Here is a 23189-nt window from a genome sequence, read left to right on the forward strand (position 1 = left end):
ACCAGCCCCAACCCAACTGTCTCCCCCAACTGTCTCCCCCATCTGTCCCCCCTATCTGTCTCCCCCATCTGTCTCCCTTAACTGTCTCCCTTAACTGTCTCCCTTAACTGTGTCCCCCAACTGTCTCCCCCCCAACAGTCTCCCCCAACAGTCTCCCTTAACTGTCTCCCCCAACTGTCTCCCTTAACTGTCTCCCCCAACTGTCTCCCCCAACTGTCTCCTCCAACTGTCTCCCCCCGCACAGTCTCCCACGTCTCGTCCATCAGCTTCACCCCCTCCCCCCCCCCCCTCCCCCCTCATCCCGCTCCCAAGATCCCAGACTTTAAGATTATTAAGTGTTTGGGGCTTAATGAAATCTAATGGAATCTATTTCAGTCATATAATTGAAATGAGGCTCTTTATATTGGGGCTCAGAGAGAATAGAGAATCCGAGCGAGTAGTAGTGGTGGTGGTTTGGACATGCTGGAGATTGCTTTTGTGAGAAATGTCTCATCTGGAAATAGCGAAATCGATGAGATCCAGGTAGAATGAAGAATCTTCCAGACAAGTCTGAGAATGATGAGAAAAGGCCCTTCGCTGTAACAGACCATCAACAGTTCTGATTCCCTTGTCAAACCAGGTTTGGTGGTCTAGTGGATAGTGAGTTGGACTTGTGATCGGAAGGTTGTGAGTTCAAATCCCACCTGAAACCACACCACTACTAGTGTGCCCTTGAGTAAGGCACTTAGCCCTCAGTTACTCCAGGGGGAATGTCCCTGTAATTCGTAATTGTAAATCGCTTTGGATTAAAAGCGTCTGCTAAATGGCAAAATGATTAAAATGATTAAAATTAGGTTTGGGAAGTGAGATCAGTTCACGATGGTTTAAACAGGTGATGATGACATACTGGGGGAATGAGAGGGTTCGTCTGTGAAGACCAAAGTGGACTCCTGGGGGGTATTCCATCAATGTCGCTAAAGGAAAATCCAGGCTTATTTTTGATATGTCTCGCAAGCTTTATCAGAATATGCCTGGATGTTTTAGAAGGCTCGTGAGACTTATCAGAATAAGCCTGGATTTTCCTTTAACGAAGTTGGTGGAATACCCCCCAGACAGAATTGCGTCCAAATGTTTATAGTGTGTGTAACAGTGGGCATAGAAGTGACGACAGAGACAAGCAGTAGGCTTACTAAGGAATAAAGATCCCCTGTGGTTTGTTATGAGTACATACACACACACACACACACACACACACAATGTGGGGTGATACAAGCTAATGATCCATGCAGTGTGTTATTAGTACACACACACACACACACACACAAACACAGACGATGCGGCGTGACGTCAACTAACCCTGTGTGTGTGTGTGTGTGTGCGTGTGTGTGTGTGTGTGTGTGTGTGTGTGTGTGTGTGTGTGTTACAGCATTACAGCGCCATCATGAAGTACATCTCCCAGCCTCCCCTGCTGCTCAACGTGCACATGCACAACCCCACCGTCAGCGTGCGCAGCTGGATGGACTCTCTGCTCGCCTTCTTCCCCGGGCTGCAGGTGAGTCACTAAGCCCCGCCCACCTCACCCTCCTAGCCCCTCCCACCACCTGCCTGCAGGTGAGTCACTCAGCCCCTCCCACCTTGCAGGTGAGTCACTGAGCTGCTCTATGCTAATGCCACATCATCATCTCCAGGTTGGGCTGATCTGCCCTCTATGCTAATGCTACGTCATCTCCCTCTCCACCGCAACAGTGGAGCTCGCTCTGTGTGTGTGTGGGGGGGGGGCATATGGTGAACTTGACAGTGACAGAGGGACAGAGAGACAGGAGACAGATAGACAGAGAGCTGTATAGACAAGTATATATATGTGTAATTTATTTGTGGGTGGCTGTGGCTCAGGAGGTAGAGCCGCCGTCTAATGATCGCAAGTTCGGTGGTTCGATCCCCAGTGCAGTCCATTTACCATTTAGCTGACGCTTTTATCCAAAGGGACTTACACTGCAGTGAGTGTATTCATTTTTATGACATGAGTATATATGGTCCCAGTGGGAATTGAACCTGAGAGTTGTTGGCGCCGTTCTCTACCAACTGAACCACAGAGGACCACAAAAGTCCTCAGGTCCTTCAGAAAGAGGCAGATAAAAAAAGGGGAGGGGACGTCATTTAGGGGTCAGGGATTGGTCCTCATTGTTGCTGTAAGAGAATCCTCTCTTCCTCCTGTTTTGTCCTCGCATAAAAAGAGGGGAACAGAGAAGGAAGTAAAAGGTGAGATTTATTAACACCATATAAAAGAATGAGGGGGGATCATCTGGATGCTGTTCAGATGTGTTGTTTTCTGTGTTCAGGTTCACTGCCTTTTGTTAAGCGTACCTGAGACAGAGAGACAGAGAGACAGAGAGACAAAGAGACAAAGAGACAGAGAGATGGGGAGACAGGGAGACAGAGAGACAAAGAGACAGACAGACAGAGAGACAGACAGACAGAGAGACAAAGAGACAGAGAGATGGGGAGACAGGGAGACAGAGAGACAAAGAGACAGAGATGGTGAGACAGAGAGACAGACAGACAGAGAGATGGGGAGACAGGGAGACAGAGAGACAGAGAGACAGTGAGACAGAGAGACAGGAGAGGCAGAGGGACAGAGACAGGGAGAGAGAGACAGAGAGATAGAGATAGACAGGAGACAGTGAGACAGTGAGACAGCGAGACAGGGAGACAGAGAGACAGAGAGACAGAGAGACAGGAGACAGAGAGACAGGGAGACAGAGGGACAGAGACAGAGAGACAGGGAGACAGAGAAACAGAGAGACGGAGAGACAGAGAGACAGAGAGAAAGGAGACAGAGAGACAGAGAGACAGGAGACAGAGAGACAGAGACAGAGAGACAGGAGACAGAGAGACAGAGACAGAGAGACAGAGAGACAGGGAAACAGGAGACAGGGAGACAGGTGAGGCAGATGGACAGAGACAGGGAGACAGAGAGACAGAGAGGAGACAGAGAGACAGGGAGACAGGAGAAAGGAGACAGAGAGACAGAGAGACAGAGAGACAGGGAGACAGAGAGAGAGAGACAGGGAGACAGAGAGAGAGGGAAACAGGAGACAGGAGAAAGGAGACAGAGAGACAGAGAGACAGGGAGACAGAGAGAGAGAGAGAGAGAGACAGAGAGACAGAGAGACAGAGAGACAGGGAGACAGGACACAGAGAGACAGAGAGACAGAGAGACAGGGAGACAGAGAGAGAGAGAGAGAGAGACAGGACACAGAGAGACAGACGTAATGCTCTGCCCCCCCTCCCCCCCCCATGTCCCCTCCAGGTGCTGAGAGGAGACCTGAAGCCCGCCATAGAGACCCATGAGATGCTGTACCAGGTCACCAAGCAGCACAAGTTCCTGCCTGAGGTAAGACCAGGGAGGCCATGGAACCAACCACTGTACAAGTCTGTGATGGGATACTGTTCCTTATTCCATCCCATGTATTACAATGAGCCCGTCCTCCGATTTCTACCTCCTTGTAATGCATGGAACGGAATGAGCAACGCGCATGTTTGATTCCACATTCCATTCCACATTCCGTTCATGACAGTTCCCTCCGCCAGCCTCCCCTGGTCCACAGTGTAAACATACAGTTTGAGATGGTTGAAGTTTGATTGAAGATCCCCTCTGATTGGCTGTTGTCTGTCTCCCCTCACCTTCCAGGCGTTCACCACAGAGTTCAGAGTTCACTGGGGTCAACACCCGCTGAGGCCAGAGTTCGCAGAAAGCACCTACTACCTCTACAAGGTAATAATCTGAAACTGTCTCATCTGATCCCTCTTTCCAGTTTCAAGCTCTTGCTGAGAGGCATACAGTCCAAGTCTATGAATTGTTCTTGCAATTGAGTTGACCCTCCCTTTTGCCCATTGCTGACCCCTCCCTGCCCATTGCTGACCCCTCCCTGTCCCTAGCTCTTTAGCTGTCTAGTTTTAGGTTTTGTAGTTTTAGATTATCTTAGACTGTTTTAGACTAGTTTTAGTTTTAGACTATGTCGTTTTAGACTATGTAGGCCAGGTTTTGTATTGTATTTGTTTGTGGTGGATGTTGTTGTTGTATGCCTGTGAACAGGTCACACTTGAAAATGAGCCCTTGGGGCTCAATGTGTTTTTACCTGTATAAATAAAGGTTAAATACAAAAAACAAGGTCATAATAATAACCTTTATGTACATAGCACCTGTATAAAACAATGTTACAAAGTGCTTTACAGATAGATAAAGCAGATATCCAAATATATTTGTTTTTGTTTTTATGTATATATATATAAACTAAAGTATAAGTAGAAACAGTCAAACAGAACATATTAAAATGAATAAGAACAGCATCAAAAACTAGAAATAAAAGTAGAAAAACAGTCAAACAAAACACGTTAAAAAGGATAAGGGCAGCCTCCATTTAAGGCTAGTCTATCAAAATGTGTTTTAAGTAGAGATTTAAGAGAACACCTTGATCTTGCTATAGCCTGATATGGGGATCTGAGAGGCTGCCGAGATCTGTCGAGTTTGAGCTTCAGTTAGTAAGGCAGTTGAATAGGGGTGCCTGCTGTTTGATTGAGTTCAGGCCTGATGTGGTTTGACCCTCCTCTCTCTCCGTAGGCCACGGGCGACCCCTACTACCTGCGGGTGGGCCAGTCCATTGTGGAGAAGCTGAACGCCCACGCCAGGGTGCCCTGTGGGTTTGCTGCCATGCAGGACGTACGCACTGGCACCCACGAGGACAGGTAGGACCCCCCCCTCCTCTCCTCTCCTCTCCTTTCCTCTCCTCTCTTCCCCCCTCCTCTCCTCTCCTCTCCCCTCCCCTCCCCTCCCCTCCTCTCCTCTCCTCTTGTCTCCTCTCCCCTCTCCTCCTCTCCTCTTGTCTCCTCTCCCCTCTCCTCCTCTCCTCTCCTCTCCCCTCCCCTCCCCTCCCCTCCCCTCCCCTCCTCTCCTCTCCCCTCCCCTCCTCTCCCCTCCTCTCCTCTCCTCTCCTCTCCTCTCCCCTCCCCTCCCCTCCTCTCCTCTCCTCTTCTGTCCTCCCTTTTTTCCAAAGCGACTTACAATAAGTACATGTGTCTCAGTAAATGAATCAGCTATTATATCAGTATCATCGTCTATAAAAACCTTCCACAAGAACAAGAGCCAGAAAAAGAAGAAATTATGTTTGACACTGTGCCTGGGGCACTGCAGAACACACACACACACACACACACACACACACACACACACACTCACAGACACACACACACACTCACACACACACACCTCGGGGTCTGAGTGTGTGTGTGTTGTCTCTCCTCCAGGATGGACTCGTTCTTCCTGGCGGAGATGTTTAAGTACCTGTACCTGCTGTTCTCTGAGAAGAGCCAGCTGCCCTTCGACCTGGACGACTACATCTTCACCACCGAGGCCCACCTGCTGCCTGTGTCCCTGTCCACCTCGCAGCCCCCCTGCCGGACCAACCACACGGTGAGACCCCCAGACCCCCCCCCCACACACACACACACACACACACACACACACTGTCCACCTCCCAGCCCCCCTGCAGGGCCAACCACACAGTGAGGAGAGACCCCCCCCCCCCCCAACGTTGAAAGTTCCGTGTTTCAAAAGAAAAGTCAGAACATTTTGATTGTTTGCCGACAATCAGCAATACGACTGTGTCACATATATATATATATATATATACACACACACACACACACACACACACAATGGCTGATCAGTTTCGTGTGTGTGTGTGTGTGTGTGTGTGTGTGTGTTAGGAGGCCCCCAGCGGTCAGGAGGAGGACCCGTTCACGTACTCGTGCCCCAGCACCCAGACGCTGTTCCCCAACAACCCCGCCTTCGCCAAGACCATCAGGGACAGCTACAAGTACCTGACTGGGGTGGGCCGCGCCTTCCACGCCTCACCTGTCAGGTGGGTGGAGTGTGTGTGTGTGTTGGGGGGTTGTGTGTGTTGGGGGGGGGGTGTCTGTGTCTGCAGCTGTGTGGTTGTGGTGTGGCGACTATGCTGTGAGTGTGTGTGTGGTGTGGGGGTGTAGAAGTGTTTGTCCAAGTGTGTTGACTCAGTTTTGACTCTGTGACTCTTGACTGTGCTATGGATCTGACGTGTGTGGTGTGTGTGTGTCTGTGTGTTTGTGTGTGTCTGTGTGTGCGTGTGGTGTCTGTGTGTGGTGTGGTGTCTGTGTGTTTGTGTGTGTCTGTGTGTCTGTGTGTTTGGAAGTCTGGGCCATGTATATAAATGCACCATGAGGGGTCTGAGAATTGCTGCAATGACTAAAAGAAAGGCCAAACAGGTTGCCAAATTTTGCTCTGTCTCAGCTATTATTGGCAGCTTGGCCGTGTGGAGAAGGAGGTGTTATGTGTATCCTTAAGTGTTCAGTGCTGCTTAGCCCCGAAATATTTGATTCCCTGTTTGTATAATATAATTTGTGGAACCAAATAAAGTATTCAAATGTGTGTGTCTGTGTGATGTGTGGTGTGGTGTCTGTGTGTTTGTGTGTCTGTGTGTCTGTGTGGTGTGTGTGCGTGCGTGCGTGTGTGTGTCTATGTGATGTGTGTGCGTGTGGTGTGTGTGTGTGTGTGTGTCCAGGGGGATAGAGCTGCCTCTCCATGACAGCGGTATGGAGCCAGTGGAGTTCCTGAAGAGCATGGGCATCTCCCTGACCCCCCTGAACCAGGCCGCTGGGGCTGGCCCCCAGGGGGTAAGATGGCCGCCGTGTTTTCTTTTTAAAAAAATTATATTTATTGGCATTTTCTTATTTTTGAACAATCAACAAGAGCACACCAATCAGCAAGACACACATATTATACAACATTTGAATTGCAAATCACAAACATAAAATACTAAAAAATAACAAGAATCAAATCAAATCAAAAAATCTTACATCACATCAGAATAATCTCACATCACATCCAGAGACATACAACTATAGGCACAGGGTGGCAGAAATGGGAAGTTGCAGGATGGGGGAAAAAAAGAAAAAAAGGCTTTACAGGGTGGGACGTTCAAAGTAAGTCAAAAATGGAAGTCAGGTTGTATAGAAACATTCAGGTTTCCCTCGGGAGCTGAATTTAAGCTTAGGCAGCCTAATAATAAGTCTCTAACCCAATGAAGGAAAGGTAAGCTTCCAATCGAGCAGAATGACCCGTCTGGCCAAAAGAGTGGCATATGAATGAATGAATGAATGAATGAATGAATGAATGAATGAATGGTCTTTATTGTCATTGATATAGTACAGGTACCAAACAACGAAATTTGGATACAGTCGGATACATGCTACTGTATCAGATTGGGCGCGTGATAACGGACAACCCACTGGTGGAATCCCACAGATAGCCGTAATGGGGCATGGTTCAAAATCAAAGATCTCAGAGAAACATTTGAAGATAGATCCCCAGAAATCTGACAGTTTGGGGCATAAGATGGCGGTGTTCTCTGACTTACTGTACATCCCTGTAGCAGAGCTGGGCCATGAATGAATTTGATCAGTTAATTAGAATTGATGGTTGAGGACGATCTTTAAAAATTAAAATAGCTTCCCTGAGCTCCTGTAGTTCATAGTAACCCCCCCTCTCCCCCCGGCCCGAGAGTTCTCTTCAGACAGGTAAAATATCAACATGGCAGCGTGCGCTAATACAAGTGAGGTGTTTGTTCCCAAAAAAGTAACGGTCAAAAACTGTTAAAATCGCAAATCGGGTGTGGGGTGAAAAAAATCTGAGATTTCATTTTTAGGCTATATTGCCCCGACCCATAAGAATTGATAAACAGTAACATGTTTTCTCCGTGTTGATTGGTTCTCTTCCTCCCAGGAGCATAAAGGCGTGTACAGGGTGAAGCTGGTGGCGGAGGTCAGCCAGGCCTCGGAGGAGGAGGAGGTGGTGCCCCTGGTGGTCCAGATCATCTCCCCCCCGTTCCTGGGCAGGACGGTCCTGACTGCCGGGCCCGCCAAGTTCGGCATGGACCTCACCAAGCAGGAGCACGGGGTGAGCTCTCTCTGAACAAAGGGTTCAAGGGTTCAAGGGTACTTTGTTTGTCACACATGCACAGAAATACAAAGAAAAACAGTGCAGTGAAACGAAATAGGACTAGACACTCAACACTGTACACTGTGCCAGAAAAGAAAGAGACAATAATAACAATAAAAGACACAAGGGACATAAGGGAGATGAAGTGCTAAACATAAAGTGCTGTGCAAGTAGCAATAGTGTCCTGCGCTATAAAAAGACAATTTAAAAAAAGGCAGTAGCCTAGCGCAGTCCAAGGGAACCAATTTAAAAACCAGTTAATAAATAGGTGTGCTTTAAGAGATAAACATGTGTGCTATTAAGAAATAAATAGCACAAAGCTGTGCTTCTGCTGCCGGCGTTCTACAACTGAAGACAGATAAGATAAGAGAGAACAGATGTGGGGTCGTGGTGGCCTAGTAGTGGATAGTGAGTTGGACTGTGTGATCAGAAGGTCATGAGTTCAAATCCCCACCTGGAAAAAACCACCACTAGTGTGCCCTTGAGTACGGCACTTTAGCCCTCAGTTACTCCAGGGGGACTGTCCCTGTAATCGCTAGTTCTATGTCGCTTTGGATAAAAGCGTCTGTTAAATGGTTAACCTCTAGGCTACCTGCCTCTCTAACCTCTAGACTACCAGCCTCTCTAACCTCTAGACTACCTGCCTCTCTAACCTCTAGACTACCTGCCTCTCTAACCTCTAGGCTACCTGCCTCTCTAACCTCTAGACTACCTGCCTCTCTAACCTCTAGACTACCTGCCTCTTCAGCCTCTAGGCTACCTGCCTCTCTAACCTCTAGACTACCTGCCTCTCTAACCTCTAGGCTACCTGCCTCTCTAACCTCTAGACTACCTGCCTCTCTAACCTCTAGACTACCTGCCTCTCTAACCTCTAGACTACCTGCCTCTCTAACCTCTAGGCTACCTGCCTCTCTAACCTCTAGGCTACCTGCCTCTCTAACCTCTAGACTACCTGCCTCTCTAACCTCTAGGCTACCTGCCTCTCTAACCTCTAGACTACCTGCCTCTCTAACCTCTAGACTACCTGCCTCTTTAACCTCTAGGCTACCTGCATCTCTAACCTCTAGACTACCTGCCTCTCTAACCTCTAGACTACCTGCCTCTCTAACCTCTAGACTACCTGCCTCTCTAACCTCTACACTACCTACCTCTCTAACCTCTAGACTACCTGACCTCTCTAACCTCTAGACTACCTGCCTCTCTAACCTCTAGACTACCTGCCTCTCTAACCTCTAGGCTCCCTGCCTCTCTAACCTCTAGACTACCTGCCTCTCTAACCTCTAGGCTACCTGCCTCTCTAACCTCTAGGCTACCTGCCTCTCTAACCTCTAGACTACCTGCCTCTCTAACCTCTAGACTACCTGCCTCTCTAACCTCTAGGCTACCTGACCTCTCTAACCTCTAGACTACCTGCCTCTCTAACCTCTAGACTACCTGACCTCTCTAACCTCTAGACTACCTGCCTCTCTAACCTCTACACTACCTGCCTCTCTAACCTCTAGGCTACCTACCTCTCTAACCTCTAGGCTACCTGCCTCTCTAACCTCTACACTACCTGCCTCTCTAACCTCTAGGCTACCTGCCTCTCTAACCTCTAGGCTACCTGACCTCTCTAACCTCGAGGCTACCTGCCTCTCTAACCTCTAGGCTACCTGCCTCTCTAACCTCTAGGCTACCTGTCTCTCTAACCTCTAGACTACCTGCCTCTCTAACCTCTAGACTACCAGCCTCTCTAACCTCTAGACTACCTGCCTCTCTAACCTCTAGGCTACCTGCCTCTCTAACCTCTAGACTACCTGACCTCTCTAACCCCTAGGCTACCTGCCTCTCTAACCTCTAGGCTACCTGCCTCTCTAACCTCTAGGCTACCTGCCTCTCTAACCTCTAGACTACCTGCCCTCTCTAACCTCTAGGCTACCTGCCTCTCTAACCTCTAGGCTACCTGCCTCTCTAACCTCTAGACTACCTGCCTCTCTAACCTCTAGACTACCTGCCTCTCTAACCTCTAGGCTACCTGCCTCTCTAACCTCTAGGCTACCTGCCTCTCTAACCTCTAGGCTACCTGACCTCTCTAACCTCTAGGCTACCTGCCTCTCTAACCTCTAGGCTACCTGCCTCTCTAACCTCTAGGCTACCTGCCTCTCTAACCTCTAGACTACCTGCCTCTCTAACCTCTAGGCTACCTGCCTCTCTAACCTCTAGGCTACCTGCCTCTCTAACCTCTAGGCTACCTGCCTCTAACCTCTAGACTACCTGACCACTCTAACCTCTAGGCTACCTGCCTCTCTAACCTCTAGGCTACCTGCCTCTCTAACCTCTAGACTACCTACCTCTCTAACCTCTAGACTACCTGCCTCTCTAACCTCTAGGCTACCTGCCTCTCTAACCTCTAGGCTACCTGCCTCTCTAACCTCTAGACTACCTGCCTCTCTAACCTCTAGGCTACCTGCCTCTCTAACCTCTAGGCTACCTGCCTCTCTAACCTCTAGACTACCTGCCTCTCTAACCTCTAGGCTACCTGCCTCTCTAACCTCTAGGCTACCTGTCTCTCTAACCTCTAGGCTACCTGCCTCTCTAACCTCTAGGCTACCTGCCTCTCTAACCTCTAGACTACCTGCCTCTCTAACCTCTAGGCTACCTGCCTCTCTAACCTCTAGGCTACCTGTCTCTCTAACCTCTAGGCTACCTGCCTCTCTAACCTCTAGGCTACCTGCCTCTCTAACCTCTAGGCTACCTGCCTCTCTAACCTCTAGGCTACCTGCCTCTCTAACCTCTAGACTACCTGCCTCTCTAACCTCTAGACTACCTGCCTCTCTAACCTCTAGACTACCTGCCTCTCTAACCTCTAGGCTACCTGCCTCTAACCTCTAGACTACCTGACCTCTCTAACCTCTAGGCTACCTGCCTCTCTAACCTCTAGGCTACCTGCCTCTCTAACCTCTAGGCTACCTGCCTCTCTAACCTCTAGGCTACCTGCCTCTCTAACCTCTAGGCTACCTGCCTCTCTAACCTCTAGACTACCTGCCTCTCTAACCTCTAGGCTACCTGCCTCTCTAACCTCTAGACTACCTGCCTCTCTAACCTCTAGACTACCTGCCTCTCTAACCTCTAGACTACCTGCCTCTCTAACCTCTAGACTACCTGCCTCTCTAACCTCTAGGCTACCTGCCTCTCTAACCTCTAGGCTACCTGCCTCTCTAACCTCTAGGCTACCTGCCTCTCTAACCTCTAGGCTACCTGCCTCTCTAACCTCTAGACTACCTGCCTCTCTAACCTCTAGGCTACCTGCCTCTCTAACCTCTAGGCTACCTGCCTCTCTAACCTCTAGTCTAGGCTACCTGCCTCTCTAACCTCTAGACTACCTGACCTCTCTAACCTCTAAACTACCTGCCTCTCTAACCTCTAGGCTACCTGCCTCTCTAACCTCTAGGCTACCTGCCTCTCTAACCTCTAGGCTACCTGCCTCTCTAACCTCTAGGCTACCTGCCTCTCTAACCTCTAGGCTACCTGCCTCTCTAACCTCTAGGCTACCTGCCTCTCTAACCTCTAGACTACCTGCCTCTCTAACCTCTAGGCTACCTGCCTCTCTAACCTCTAGACTACCTGCCTCTCTAACCTCTAGGCTACCTGCCTCTCTAACCTCTAGGCTACCTGCCTCTCTAACCTCTAGGCTACCTGCCTCTCTAACCTCTAGGCTACCTGACCTCTCTAACCTCTAGGCTACCTGCCTCTCTAACCTCTAGGCTACCTGCCTCTCTAACCTCTAGGCTACCTGCCTCTCTAACCTCTAGGCTACCTGCCTCTCTAACCTCTAGGCTACCTGCCGCCCCCAGTGTGTTGACTCACTGTCACTGGTATTCTCCCTCTGGATTTCTCAGTAACGTTGGACTGCTGCCTGTTTACATAGGATGTATTTACCAAGCGTGTCTCCTCCTCTCTCTCTCTCTCTCTCTCTCTCTCTCTCTCTCTCTCTCTCTCTCTCTCTCTCTCTCTCTCTCTCTCTCTCTCTCTCTCTCTCCCACACACACACACCCACTCACACTCACACACACACTCACGCGCTCACACATACACACACTCTCTCACTCATTCACTCACTCACCCACGCACACACACACACACACACACACACACACACACACACACCCCCAGGTGAAGGGCAGCATAGTGAAGACCTCTCCCTACACGGCGTGTGGGCCCATCGCGAACCCCGAGGAGGTCAAAGGTCACATCGCCCTGGCGCTGCGAGGAGACTGCATGTTCGCTGCCAAGGCCCGCAGGCTGCAGGAGGCGGGGGCCATAGGGGTCATCTTCATCGGTGAGGAGGAGGAGGGGGAGGAGGAGGAGGGGGAGGCGGAGGGGGAGGAGGAGGAGGGGGAGGAGGAGGAGGAGGAGGGGGAGTGGCGGGGAGCGGGGTGAGGAGGACCTCCCTGTTTCTGACAGACTTTCTGTCTCCTCACAGCTCAGCACACACACACACACACACACACACACTCACACGCACGCACACACACACACACACACACACACACACACACCACACACACACTCACAGGCTGAGTCAGCTTAGGGCAGGAGCTTCAAGGGACCTGCTGTGACCTAGTTAGACGATGTGTGTGTCGGTCTTTCTATTGTCACTGTGGGGTGCGTGTGTGTGTGTACTGTGGTTCTGTTGAACAGCCCAGCTGGTAGATGTGGGTCTGATAACCTACTTTCTGAGTGTTTACACAAGTCCACTTCACCTTAAGGCTTACACAGTCACAGCTGCGGTTACTTTGATATCATATACATACATATATAGGGTTGGGGTTGAGGTTTATATCCCGTTTTATTATAATATACAGATGGCTTCTCTGGTGTTTGTCTGACACAAACAGCACATTCATTGATTCACTTCCAGTTGAGCTGGTCGCTGTTGAACTGTTCAGAGTCCTCAGGTGTTTGGAAGAACTACATTTCCCACGTGCCCCGTCCCATGTGCAGGACACGTGACCTAATTTTGGTGTTAACACATTGGAGCGTCGGCCTTCTCCTGTTCCGCTCCAGTACCGCTAGTTTAGGGCCCGACCCAGACGGTGACTGGGCAGATATTCAAACACATCCTGCATGGAAACATGTTTGGTCAGTGACACGATAACACCAGGATGTGGGTTTGAGAGAGCAGAGCGCGACGAACACACACACACACACACACACACACACACACACACGCTCCACTTCACACACAAACAAACATACACACGTGCACACACACGCACACAAACATAAACACACACACACACACACACACACATACAGACAGACACACATGCTTCACTTCACACACACCCAGACACACACACACACACACACACACGCACACAGACACACACACGCACACAGACACACACACACACGCACACAGACACACACGCACACAGACACGCACACAGACACGCACACAGACAGACACACAAACACACGCACACACACACATGCTCCACCTCACCCTCACACCCCTCTGCCCCTCCCCCCTCCCTCCCTCCCCCCAGACCACCGGGAGGGCAGCAGCATGGAGCGGACCCCCCTGTTCCAGATGGTGGGAGACGGAGACTCCACCTCGGACATCTCCGTCCCGCTGCTGTTCCTCTTCAGCCAGGAGGGGGCGCTGCTCACCGCCGCCCTGGAGGAGCACGGCAACGTGGATATCCTGCTGCTGCCCAAGGAGAGGCCGCCGGGACACGGTAGGAGGTGTGGGGGCAGGGGGGGGGGGGGGGGGGGGGCTCTGGGACATGGTAGGAGGGGTGGGGGCAGGGTGTCACTCACCCGGCTCAAAGGGTGTGACAAGAAGGGAGACAAGTCAGCGGTAGACAGAATAATCTATATTACTTAAAGACTAAAAGTAAACAGAATAGAAGTGGGATGTGATGGTGTTAACACAAGAAAAGGTTTGCCACAAACAAATAGTCAAAGGACAGGGTCACTACGCTGCACTGCAGCTGCAGGGACATGGTAGCTTTGACATCTCCATTATGTTTGAGACATTTAGCCTTTTAAGACGCCTTTGTCCAAAGCGACTTACAACATTAAGTACATTTGTCGAAGGAAGTGAATCATCTATCCACCAGTCATCATAAGAGAAGCTCATCTATGCTCGGGCCAGGGGCCAGGGGCCAGGGGCAGTTACAATGCTAGAAGAAGGAAGAAATAATGAAATATATATTTCCAGTAGAGAAGCTGTACGGAGGAGTAGTGGGGGTGAAGAGATCTTTAGGAGGGATTGAATAACAAACGTGGTCTCTGGGTCGTCTCACTCCTTCTCTCTCTCTCTCCCCTCTCTTTCTCTCTCTCTCTCCCCCCCTCTCTCTCCCTCTATCTCCCCTTCTCTCTCCTTCTCTCTCTCTCTCTCTCCTTCTCTCTCTCTCTCTCATTCTCTCTCTCTCTCTCCTTCTCTCTCCTTCTCTCTCTCTCTCTCTCCTTCTCTCTCTCTCTCTCATTCTCTCTCTCTCTCCTCTCTCTCTCTCCTTCTCTCTCTCTCTCCCCCTCCCTCTCCTTCTCTCTCCTTCTCTCTCTCTCTCCTCTCTCTCTCCCTCTCTCTCCTTCTCTCTCTCTCTCCTTCTCTCTCTCTCTCCTTCTCTCTCTCTCTCTCTCTCTCTCTCTCTCCTTCTCTCCTTCTCTCTCTCTCTCCTCTCTCTCTCCCTCTCTCTCCTTCTCTCTCTCTCTCTCCTTCTCTCTCTCTCTCCTTCTCTCTCTCTCTCTCTATCTCTCTCTCTCTCTCCTTCTCTCTCTCTCTCCTTCTCTCTCTCTCTCCCCCTCCCTCTCCTTCTCTCTCCTTCTTCTCTCTCTCTCTCTCCTTCTCTCTCTCTCTCCCCCCCTCCCTCCCCCCCTCCTCCCCCCATCCAGCCAAGCCAGAGAAGCCCCTGGGGATGAACATCAAGTTCCGTCTGGCGGAGGAGGGGGAGATGGAGGAGGGGGGGGGCCGGGGGCCCACGCTGCAGTTCGTCCTGGAGAAAGGAGAGCTGGTGATGGAGGAAGAGGAGGAGGAGGAGGAGGAGGAGGAGGGGTGGCAGCAGCAGCCGCCCCAGGGAGACAGGGGGGAGGGCGACCAGGGGGAGGACGCCAGGGGGGAGAGCGAAAGGGGGGAGGGTGACTGCCCCGTGGCGCCAGTAGAGGGCGGTGACGAGTCCTGCTCGGACGCTCACACCCACACGACCGCCGCCCCGCCCCCCTCCCAAAGCCCCCCCAACGAACCAGAGAGTGACCCCTGATCTCAGAACTCGTCCGGTTTCTTTAACACGCCCACCCCACCCCCCCAACCCCCTCCACCACCTCCACCGGGCGTCGGCTCCACAGAACTGACCCTAACCACCCCCCCCCCCTTCCCACCCCCACCCTGGTCAGTGCTCAAACGGGGCGGGGGGGGCACACTGGGGGGCCAGAGGGAGCCCTCACTGCCACGGGACATGGACGTGTCACTGCCGGACATGGACTGACCTGCAGGAACAGTTTCTAACCACCAGGGGGAGCTCTCTGCTCACACTCCCCACCCCCCATCTCAGAGAACCCAGAGGGACGGCGATGGTCTAACTAACCTGTAGTTTAGAGTTATTGGAAACTGTGTATTGATGTGTCTGGTGGTGTGATGGTGGGTTAGGGGCGGCGGGGCGGGAGGGGGGGGGGGGGCTGCCTGTAAGGCCCTTTCCCCCCCCCCCCCGGAATTAGATTTGTGTCAGATAATATACAGTAGTTGGGAAGGAATTGACAAATGTGGACGATTCAGAGAGTTAACAGGTAAGGTGGAGGGAGGAGGGAAGAGGGTGGGTGGAGGGTGGAGGGAGGAGTGTGGAGGGAGGAGGGTGGAGGGTGGAGGGTAGAGGGAGACGTCAGGCTGCGGTCAGGGCCTTGTGTTGTAGAGACGGAGGATGTAGATGTTTTAGAGAGTTAACAGGTAAGATGGAGGGTAGAGGGTGGAGGGAGGAGGGTGGAGGGTAGAGGGAGAAGGGTGGAGGGTGGAGGGAGACGTCAGGCTGCGGTCAGGGCCTTGTGTTGTAGAGAGAGACAGCAGTGTGTTGTAGAGAGAGAGGCAGCAGTGTGTCTGTAGACTAGAGCTGCGTTAGGACCGTTGGGAGAAGGGACACCGCCACTGCCCCCTGTAACAAGATGGTGTCCTGTCTCCACGCAGCGGTGTGTGAGTGTGTGTGTGTGTGTGTGTGTGTGTGTGTGTGTGTGTCGGTGTCGGTGTCGGTGTGTGTGTGTGTGTGTGTGTGTGTGTGTCAGTCAGTCAGTCAGTCAGTGTTGGTGTCAGTGTGAGTGTGTGTGTGTGTGTGTCAGTGAGTGAGTGCGTGCGTGCGTGCGTGCGCGCGTGTGCGCATGTATGTGTGTGTGTGTGGGTTAGTAGTACTGTTATGACGATGACTAGGTAAGGGAATGGCGTTCTCCTGAGCAGACGGAGGCGTTCACACAGCACCAGCTCTGGGTGCTGTCATGTTGAGGGGCCAGTCAGAACAACAACAACAACAACAACAACAACAACAACAACAACAACAACAACAACAACAAGAACACAACAGTGAGTTCAGGCAGTTCAGTCTTATTTCTTTTTGAACTGGTACATCAGGGAAACTCTGGAGCGAGAAAGACTTGAAGCGTCTGTGTGTTTGTGTGTCTCTGTGTGTGTGTGTGTGTGTGTGTGTGTGTGTGTGTGTGTGTGTGTCTCTGTGTGTGTGTGTGTGTGTGTGTGTGTGTGTGTGTGTGTGTGTTATTACACTACCAACCCTGCAGTGGCCCTAGACAGTCAGTCAAACATGATGCTGGTAATGATGGTGGGATGATGGTGGTGTGGGTCACTTGACTGACGTGGTCTTGGTTGCTATGCCAACCGGCGTGCCATGGCGCTGGACTGAGGCGCAGGCTGGCGCTGTGTCACCGCTATCCCAGAATGCCGTGCACTTTGGCACACGGGCACTTTTCGACCTAACCTCACCAGAGAGGGCCCAACACAGCACCCAACTGTGTGTGTGTGTGTGTGTGTGTGTGTGTGTGTGTGTGTGTGTGCATCCGTGCGTGCGTGTGCGTGTGTGTGTTGCATCCCGTGTTATTGTCATTGCAAAGTGACCCGTGTATGATTGTACAGAACAATAACTACGGTGGCACACATTTTGTTATTTTTATTTCATTTTTTAATTTCTTTCGTCTTTCTCCATTTCTTACCTGTGCAGTATGAGATTACCTGGGCAGGAGGAGCGTGTGTACCAACAGTTAAGATGCGGAAGCCAGAACATTTCTATTTGTCTGACCAGATTCATAATCAGTCATAACCACAACATAATGGACCATTCATTCTCCATTGACCTGCCAGATACATAACTTTTTGCGTGGGTGTCGTCTGTACGTGTACATTATGTATGTAATATGATTTTTATGGTGTAAATGTGGGGTTTGTATAGAAGAGAGCAGTTATGACTGAAGTATGATATTATAATTTGTTTCCTTCACAGTTTTAAAAAAAACTATATTTTTGTGCCCGTTGAGGTTTTTTGTCGTCGATGCTGCTCAGTTCAGTTGAAAGTCTTAATCCAACATGGCCGCCTGTAACGCTCTGTTGTCAAGGCAACGTCAACCTGTATACCTCCAGACTCGTGTGAACGGCTTTCTCTGACCACGACCGTTCACCCAGAGACAAGGGCCATCGACAGGACTAACGGGGGGGCCGGGGGGGGGGGGACATCTTTGTAGGTATTTATTCTTTCAGTTTTATTTTTTTGCCATCATGGGAATGTTGATGAAGGGTGTCTGAAGTGCCAAAGTGATTATAATTATGTCCATTTGCTGGTGACAGTTTCATATTTCGATGTCTTTTCATGATGAGTATTATTTGCCGGTTGAGAGCAGACACCATCTCGTCAATAAATTAACAATCATGATCTCAAGTTGTGGTGTGTGACTCGTTATTTTTTTTCTTTTCAAACCCGCCGTACTGAAATGACAATATTTGAAAATAATCATAAAAGGGTATTAGGTTGCCTAGCTAGTGTGACGCTTTATGAGCTAATAATGGCCGCCGTTATCTGGGGTCTTTGTGATGTCACGCACATTCCATTCCATGATGACACCAGGGGCCATTGAGTGTCAGTGGTCGTCATGGTGACCTCCAGCTTGGTTTGTGTTGACTCCACACACAAACATGGATTTTTGGATGAAGGCGTCAAAATTTGGCGCCCAGTATCAACTGCAAGGACGTTACTCTTCAGAGACAAGCAGGTGACAAAGATGTGAAACAGCCTACATCCATTTAATCTGACCCTCTGTCGGAACACAAACACTTCTTTCAGTACTACAAACACTGATCTTTCTGTGAAACACTGGTTTTCTCTGTGTACCACATGTACAAAAGAAGAGATTTGGTGAGGCTGCATTCTCATTTTATGCACCCATATTGTGGAATGCACTGCCAGTTTACATTAGGGATGCAACCTCAGCAAATTATGTTCAAGTCAAGACTAAAAACCCATCTTTTTATTATTGCCTTTAAATAACTAAATAATTAAATGATGATTATATAATGATTGGAGCACTTTGAGTTGCAACTTTTGCAGGAAAAGCGCTATACAAATAAAAAGTTATTATTATTGTTATTCTCTGTGTCTTTCAGGAGTAGATCATTACCTGGCAGTGTTCTTAGCAGGCTGAGACAGTTCTCAATGGTGCCAGATTCAGGTTGGTGGGTTGGTTTCCTTCAGTGTTAAAGAGTATTACACTGCTGTGCTGTGAGGGTTTTGAGGTAAATAACCTTCCCTTCCCTTGTAGGAGAAAGTGGTGACAAGCCCCAGTCAGTGAGCCGCTACACTGACCTGGTCTCACGCAGGGAGGCTGGGCAGAAGGTACAGTTTCCACGTCATGGCTAGCACATTACTGCTCTATTACAATTGCTTCATTCTGTATGCAACAGCAAGCACTCTAACAACTGCTGCAATTAACAATTCCTACCAATAGGAATGATTTATTTAATATGACTTACTACTTAATATTACTTATTCAGGCCTCTTATTTGCAAAACCGTGCCAGTGCTTTGGTGATGGGTTAGTCCAGCACACCTGTCTCCTTTCTGCTGAGACTCAATAACTCCTGTGTTGCAGGTGCTGCTTCCCACCTTGGTCAGCAGAGGGCGCCCCCCGGCCACAGGCTCCCTGGTCTCCCCCCGGGCCCCCTGCCCCTCCCTGCCCAGCCTGGGCGCCTCCAACACCCTCACCACCAGGAAGAAGAAGCACTCCCTCAGAGGTGCACGCATTTCCACCCTAAGATAGAGAAGAATCTCCCACTAGAGATCTCCCACTAGCCTCTTACACATGGATCTATCAACATGATGTATCTGATTTTTTTTTTCTTCTTTCATTAACATTTTCTGTCAATTGAATGTGGAAGTGTGTCCAAACCTTTGACTGGTACTGGGTGTGTGTTTGACTCTTATCGTCCCTGTTGTTGGTCTGTCTTCCTAGTGGTCCTCCCCACCATGTTTCCCCGAGGCCAGCCGGACCCTCCACGCCCCCCCCGGAGACGCCCCGCTAGGAGGGCCAGAGGCCGGCAGGACAGGCCCCCGGGCCACCAGGTAGACATGGAGAGACTCAACTTTATTGGCATTGACAGAGTGCTAAGACAACGAAACACATTTTGGCATCTAACCAGATAACCAAAGACATGATTATGTGTTAATGACAGAGCATGGTGTTCAACTCTATTGTCATTGACAATATTGAGTATTGAGTACTAACAGAATCAGAATCTGAATTGTTTTTATTACATCAGTGTACAGGTCAGGGTTTCCGTTAGAAAAATTTGCCGTCGGACATCGTGTCCGGGAAGAATTCGATTTACCGGACAAACGTGATATATTCCGGTCATCATATTAAAATATATATATTTTTTTTTTTTCCAAAATCATATATTTTTTTCCTCCAAATCTAATGTTTGTCGCGGTGATTACTGTTGTGTAGCGGCCTATATATGCCATTTAATGTCTATTTCTCATCCGATACGATTAGATGCGAGCTATATAATATATAATAATATAACATGATTTGACGCATGCGCGCTATGCCATGCGTCAAATCCAGCGCTGAACGGGTCCAGCGCTGAACGGGCGCCTCACTGGGAACTGAACAGACAGCATCGATCAATGAACGGACTCCACATTACGTTAACTGAAGTTTGTTAAATTGTTTGGGATTAATGTGAGTTTTCTATTTTCTCTTTACAGTTTTACCCTTTTTTTTTAAATCAATAAAACAACGTCATTTCTATAAGTCTCGCTGGTTGGGAAGGCATTTCGTTTAGCTCGGGAGTATGACAATGGGAAGAACATAACTGTTTATTGAGAAACAATTGATAGGCAGTCTGGGATACGTATATAAAGAAATACCACAATGTCTAGATGTATAACATTTTATTGAACAGTAACAGTGCAAGCATGTAGGCTACGGGGAACAGGGATTTTGGTCAGTAGGTCCTTTGTACAGAGGGCGTTTCTCTCCGACAACGCGTTCCCAGGTACCATGGAAGTCATAGGTAGTCCAGCACACTGACAGAGAGACAGACAGACAGACAGACAGACAGACAGGCAGACAGACAGACAGATAGACAGACAGACAGACAGACAGTCAGCTTACTTCTACCCTTTTGAGTGGAATTACTCCTTTAATTAGCTGTTAGCCATCTCAAAGCCCCCTGAGTTGCTCGTCAACACTGAGAATAGACCACATTATAGAAACCAAAACACCGTTTTTTTGAATCCACAGGGAATAACCGAGAGTGTAAGGAAAGGCACACCCAGCGCTGTCAGTGGTGGGGAGACTTGAAGTGGCTTTGCTTGATTTCCATCACAGATTCAAGGATTGAAACACTGATGAAAATAGGGAGTAATAGTGATGGGATTATTTTAGATTATTTTAGATTAGATTAGATTAGATTAGGTGAGATTCAACTTTATTGTCATTGCAGAGTACAAGTACCAGACAACAAAATGCAGTTTAGCATCTAACCAGAAGTGCAAATAGTGATATAAAAACAAACACTTAACTTTCGGGGAAACTGCTAAAATAAAATAAATTAAATAAATTAAAAAAGAAAGCGACTATTAGCACCGCCGAATGACAACAAACGTATGAGTAATGAGTAAAACAATGTCACTTTTATAGTATGTTGTTTAACTTGCCGTTCGGTCGCCATGGCTCTGGTGTGTGTAGCAGCTTCAGCTAGCTGGCTGGAAACTTCTAGGGGTGCGTTCGTAAACACGCTCTGAGAGCGCCGGAGCGCACGCTGGCTTCGATGTCACAGAGCGACCGAGTCGTTCGATTGGACGAGAGGCGTTCCGCGAGTGCTGATCGGATTTCCAGAGCGTGTTTACGAACGCACCCAGCCAGCTTTAGCGAATTGTATTCAAAGGGAATTATTTTCACCGGACAATATGTCCGACGACTTTTCAATTTGTCGGACTTCACCAAATTTTACCGGACAAAGACCGGCAATTGCCGGTTAACGGAAACCCAGGTACAGGTACTGTTACACAAGAGTCAACTTCTTTGGCAATTAGGTTCTTCAACATTGGCATTGCTGCAAGATACAAAAGCACAATAATAGAATGAAGTAAAATAAGTTAAGTAAGTAATGATAAAGATGCAGGACCCTCAGTTTCACATAAACCCTGTATGGATGGTTGCAATGGCTTCGTAGTAGCTAGTGGAGTTGGCACAAAATGGCGGCTCTTTTTTGCCAGCAGATGGGAGACGGCCAGGGGCCGTTCCGCTGTGTCAGCCCCCCCTGTGGAACCCTGGATGCAGACAGGTCCGACCGGGTCCCCTACAGAGTGGGGGTCACCTTCCTCACCAGCCCTGACAGGGGTCACCTTCCTCCCCAGCCCTGACACCGACACCAACGGGCTCTGATGACCTGCTCGGCTCCATCCCCCGGCCCAGGCCAGCCCAACAATATGCTCATCTTACAGGCCAACATTATTATTTTGTCAGAGAATAAATGTTTAGATATGTTTACAGAGTTGTTGGTTGTTATTATTTAAGTCAAGCTATTCGGCCTAGAAGATTATTTGTTTATGTTTATTCATTGGAAACTCATAATGATGCCGTTAAAACAATAGGAAGAAAGCTCTGAACAAAATGCACAGAAATCTTTGTAAAGATCACCCCCCCCCCCACCCTCCAACTATTCATATCCTCATACTTCCATGTTCTTAATGTAGAGAAGGCAACAAGATGTCAACCATATTGACCTATAGGTAGTTATTTTTATATTGGATATTCGGTGTATATTCGGTATTCTCTCTTCAATAGCTCTAAAACCCAGCGTTACATGCCTATGAAATATATTTGAATATAGGCCTATATATAATAATAATAATAATAAAAAATAATTAAAAATAATAATAACTTTTTATTTGTATAGCGCTTTTCCTGCAAATGTTGCAGCTCAAAGTGCTCCGATCTTATATATAATTATATATATATATATATTTGTTTAAATATATATTTTTTTTTTTATATATATATATATATATATATATATATATATATATATATATAGGCTATATATTGTGAGTCAGTGGAGGATGGAGAGAACAGTCTACACATTTTCTTTTTTTTATTATTTAACATGGTTTAAGATTTCACTCTTCTAGCTGTTAAACCCAGCGTCCATATACTGCGTCACTGGACGAACACTGTCCCTGTCTGTAGGTCCCTTGAGACAGACACCTGTCGCTGTCACCTGTCACCTGTCCCCGCACCGACCTGGGCGGCCGCTTTCAAAGTGGATCAACTCGTTTGGCCTCTTGCGTCATGACGCCGACGCGAGGATCTTACGTAGGCTGCTGCGTTCGCTAAACACGCTCTGGAAATCTGATCAGCACTCATGGAATGCGTCTTGTCCAATCAAACTACTCGGTCCCATCTATAACGTTGAACGCAGTGTGCGCTCCGCCGCTCTCAGAGCGAATTGACGAACGCACCAGTAGTCTACCTACCTCCGTTTCCCTCCGTGCATCTCTCCATCCGACCTACCTCTCCGGTTACCGTGCATCTCTCCATCCAACCCTACCCTCTCCTGCTCCGCCCCCAGCCCCCTCCTCCAGAAAGCGCACCGCTATCTTTAGCCGCGCCACGGATTAAACTCCACTGGCGCAGAGTCAGACCAG

The 23189-nt window shown here is 49.1% G+C and overlaps 1 protein-coding gene across 1 annotated transcript in view; it reads left to right on the top strand.

The window, feature by feature from the left end:
• LOC308156350 (ER degradation-enhancing alpha-mannosidase-like protein 3) overlaps positions 1 to 23189 on the top strand; it is a gene marked incomplete at its 3' end in the record, with an annotated part of 61334 nt that overhangs the window by 10548 nt on the left and 27597 nt on the right. The window contains exons 10-24 of the mRNA XM_080529688.1: positions 1406 to 1531; positions 3290 to 3373; positions 3671 to 3754; positions 4601 to 4725; positions 5284 to 5449; positions 5746 to 5900; positions 6576 to 6687; positions 7796 to 7969; positions 12164 to 12329; positions 13543 to 13734; positions 14894 to 15247; positions 18797 to 18870; positions 19126 to 19267; positions 19486 to 19595; positions 21762 to 21882. Of these exons, the coding sequence (XP_080385814.1) occupies positions 1406 to 1531; positions 3290 to 3373; positions 3671 to 3754; positions 4601 to 4725; positions 5284 to 5449; positions 5746 to 5900; positions 6576 to 6687; positions 7796 to 7969; positions 12164 to 12329; positions 13543 to 13734; positions 14894 to 15247; positions 18797 to 18870; positions 19126 to 19267; positions 19486 to 19595; positions 21762 to 21882 (2185 nt within the window). The remainder of the gene's footprint in view (positions 1 to 1405; positions 1532 to 3289; positions 3374 to 3670; positions 3755 to 4600; positions 4726 to 5283; positions 5450 to 5745; positions 5901 to 6575; positions 6688 to 7795; positions 7970 to 12163; positions 12330 to 13542; positions 13735 to 14893; positions 15248 to 18796; positions 18871 to 19125; positions 19268 to 19485; positions 19596 to 21761; positions 21883 to 23189) is intronic.

This window comes from Nansenia antarctica (assembly GCF_963989245.1).
Source record: "Nansenia antarctica genome assembly, chromosome: 4".
In the NCBI taxonomy this organism is placed as follows: domain Eukaryota; kingdom Metazoa; phylum Chordata; class Actinopteri; order Argentiniformes; family Microstomatidae; genus Nansenia; species Nansenia antarctica.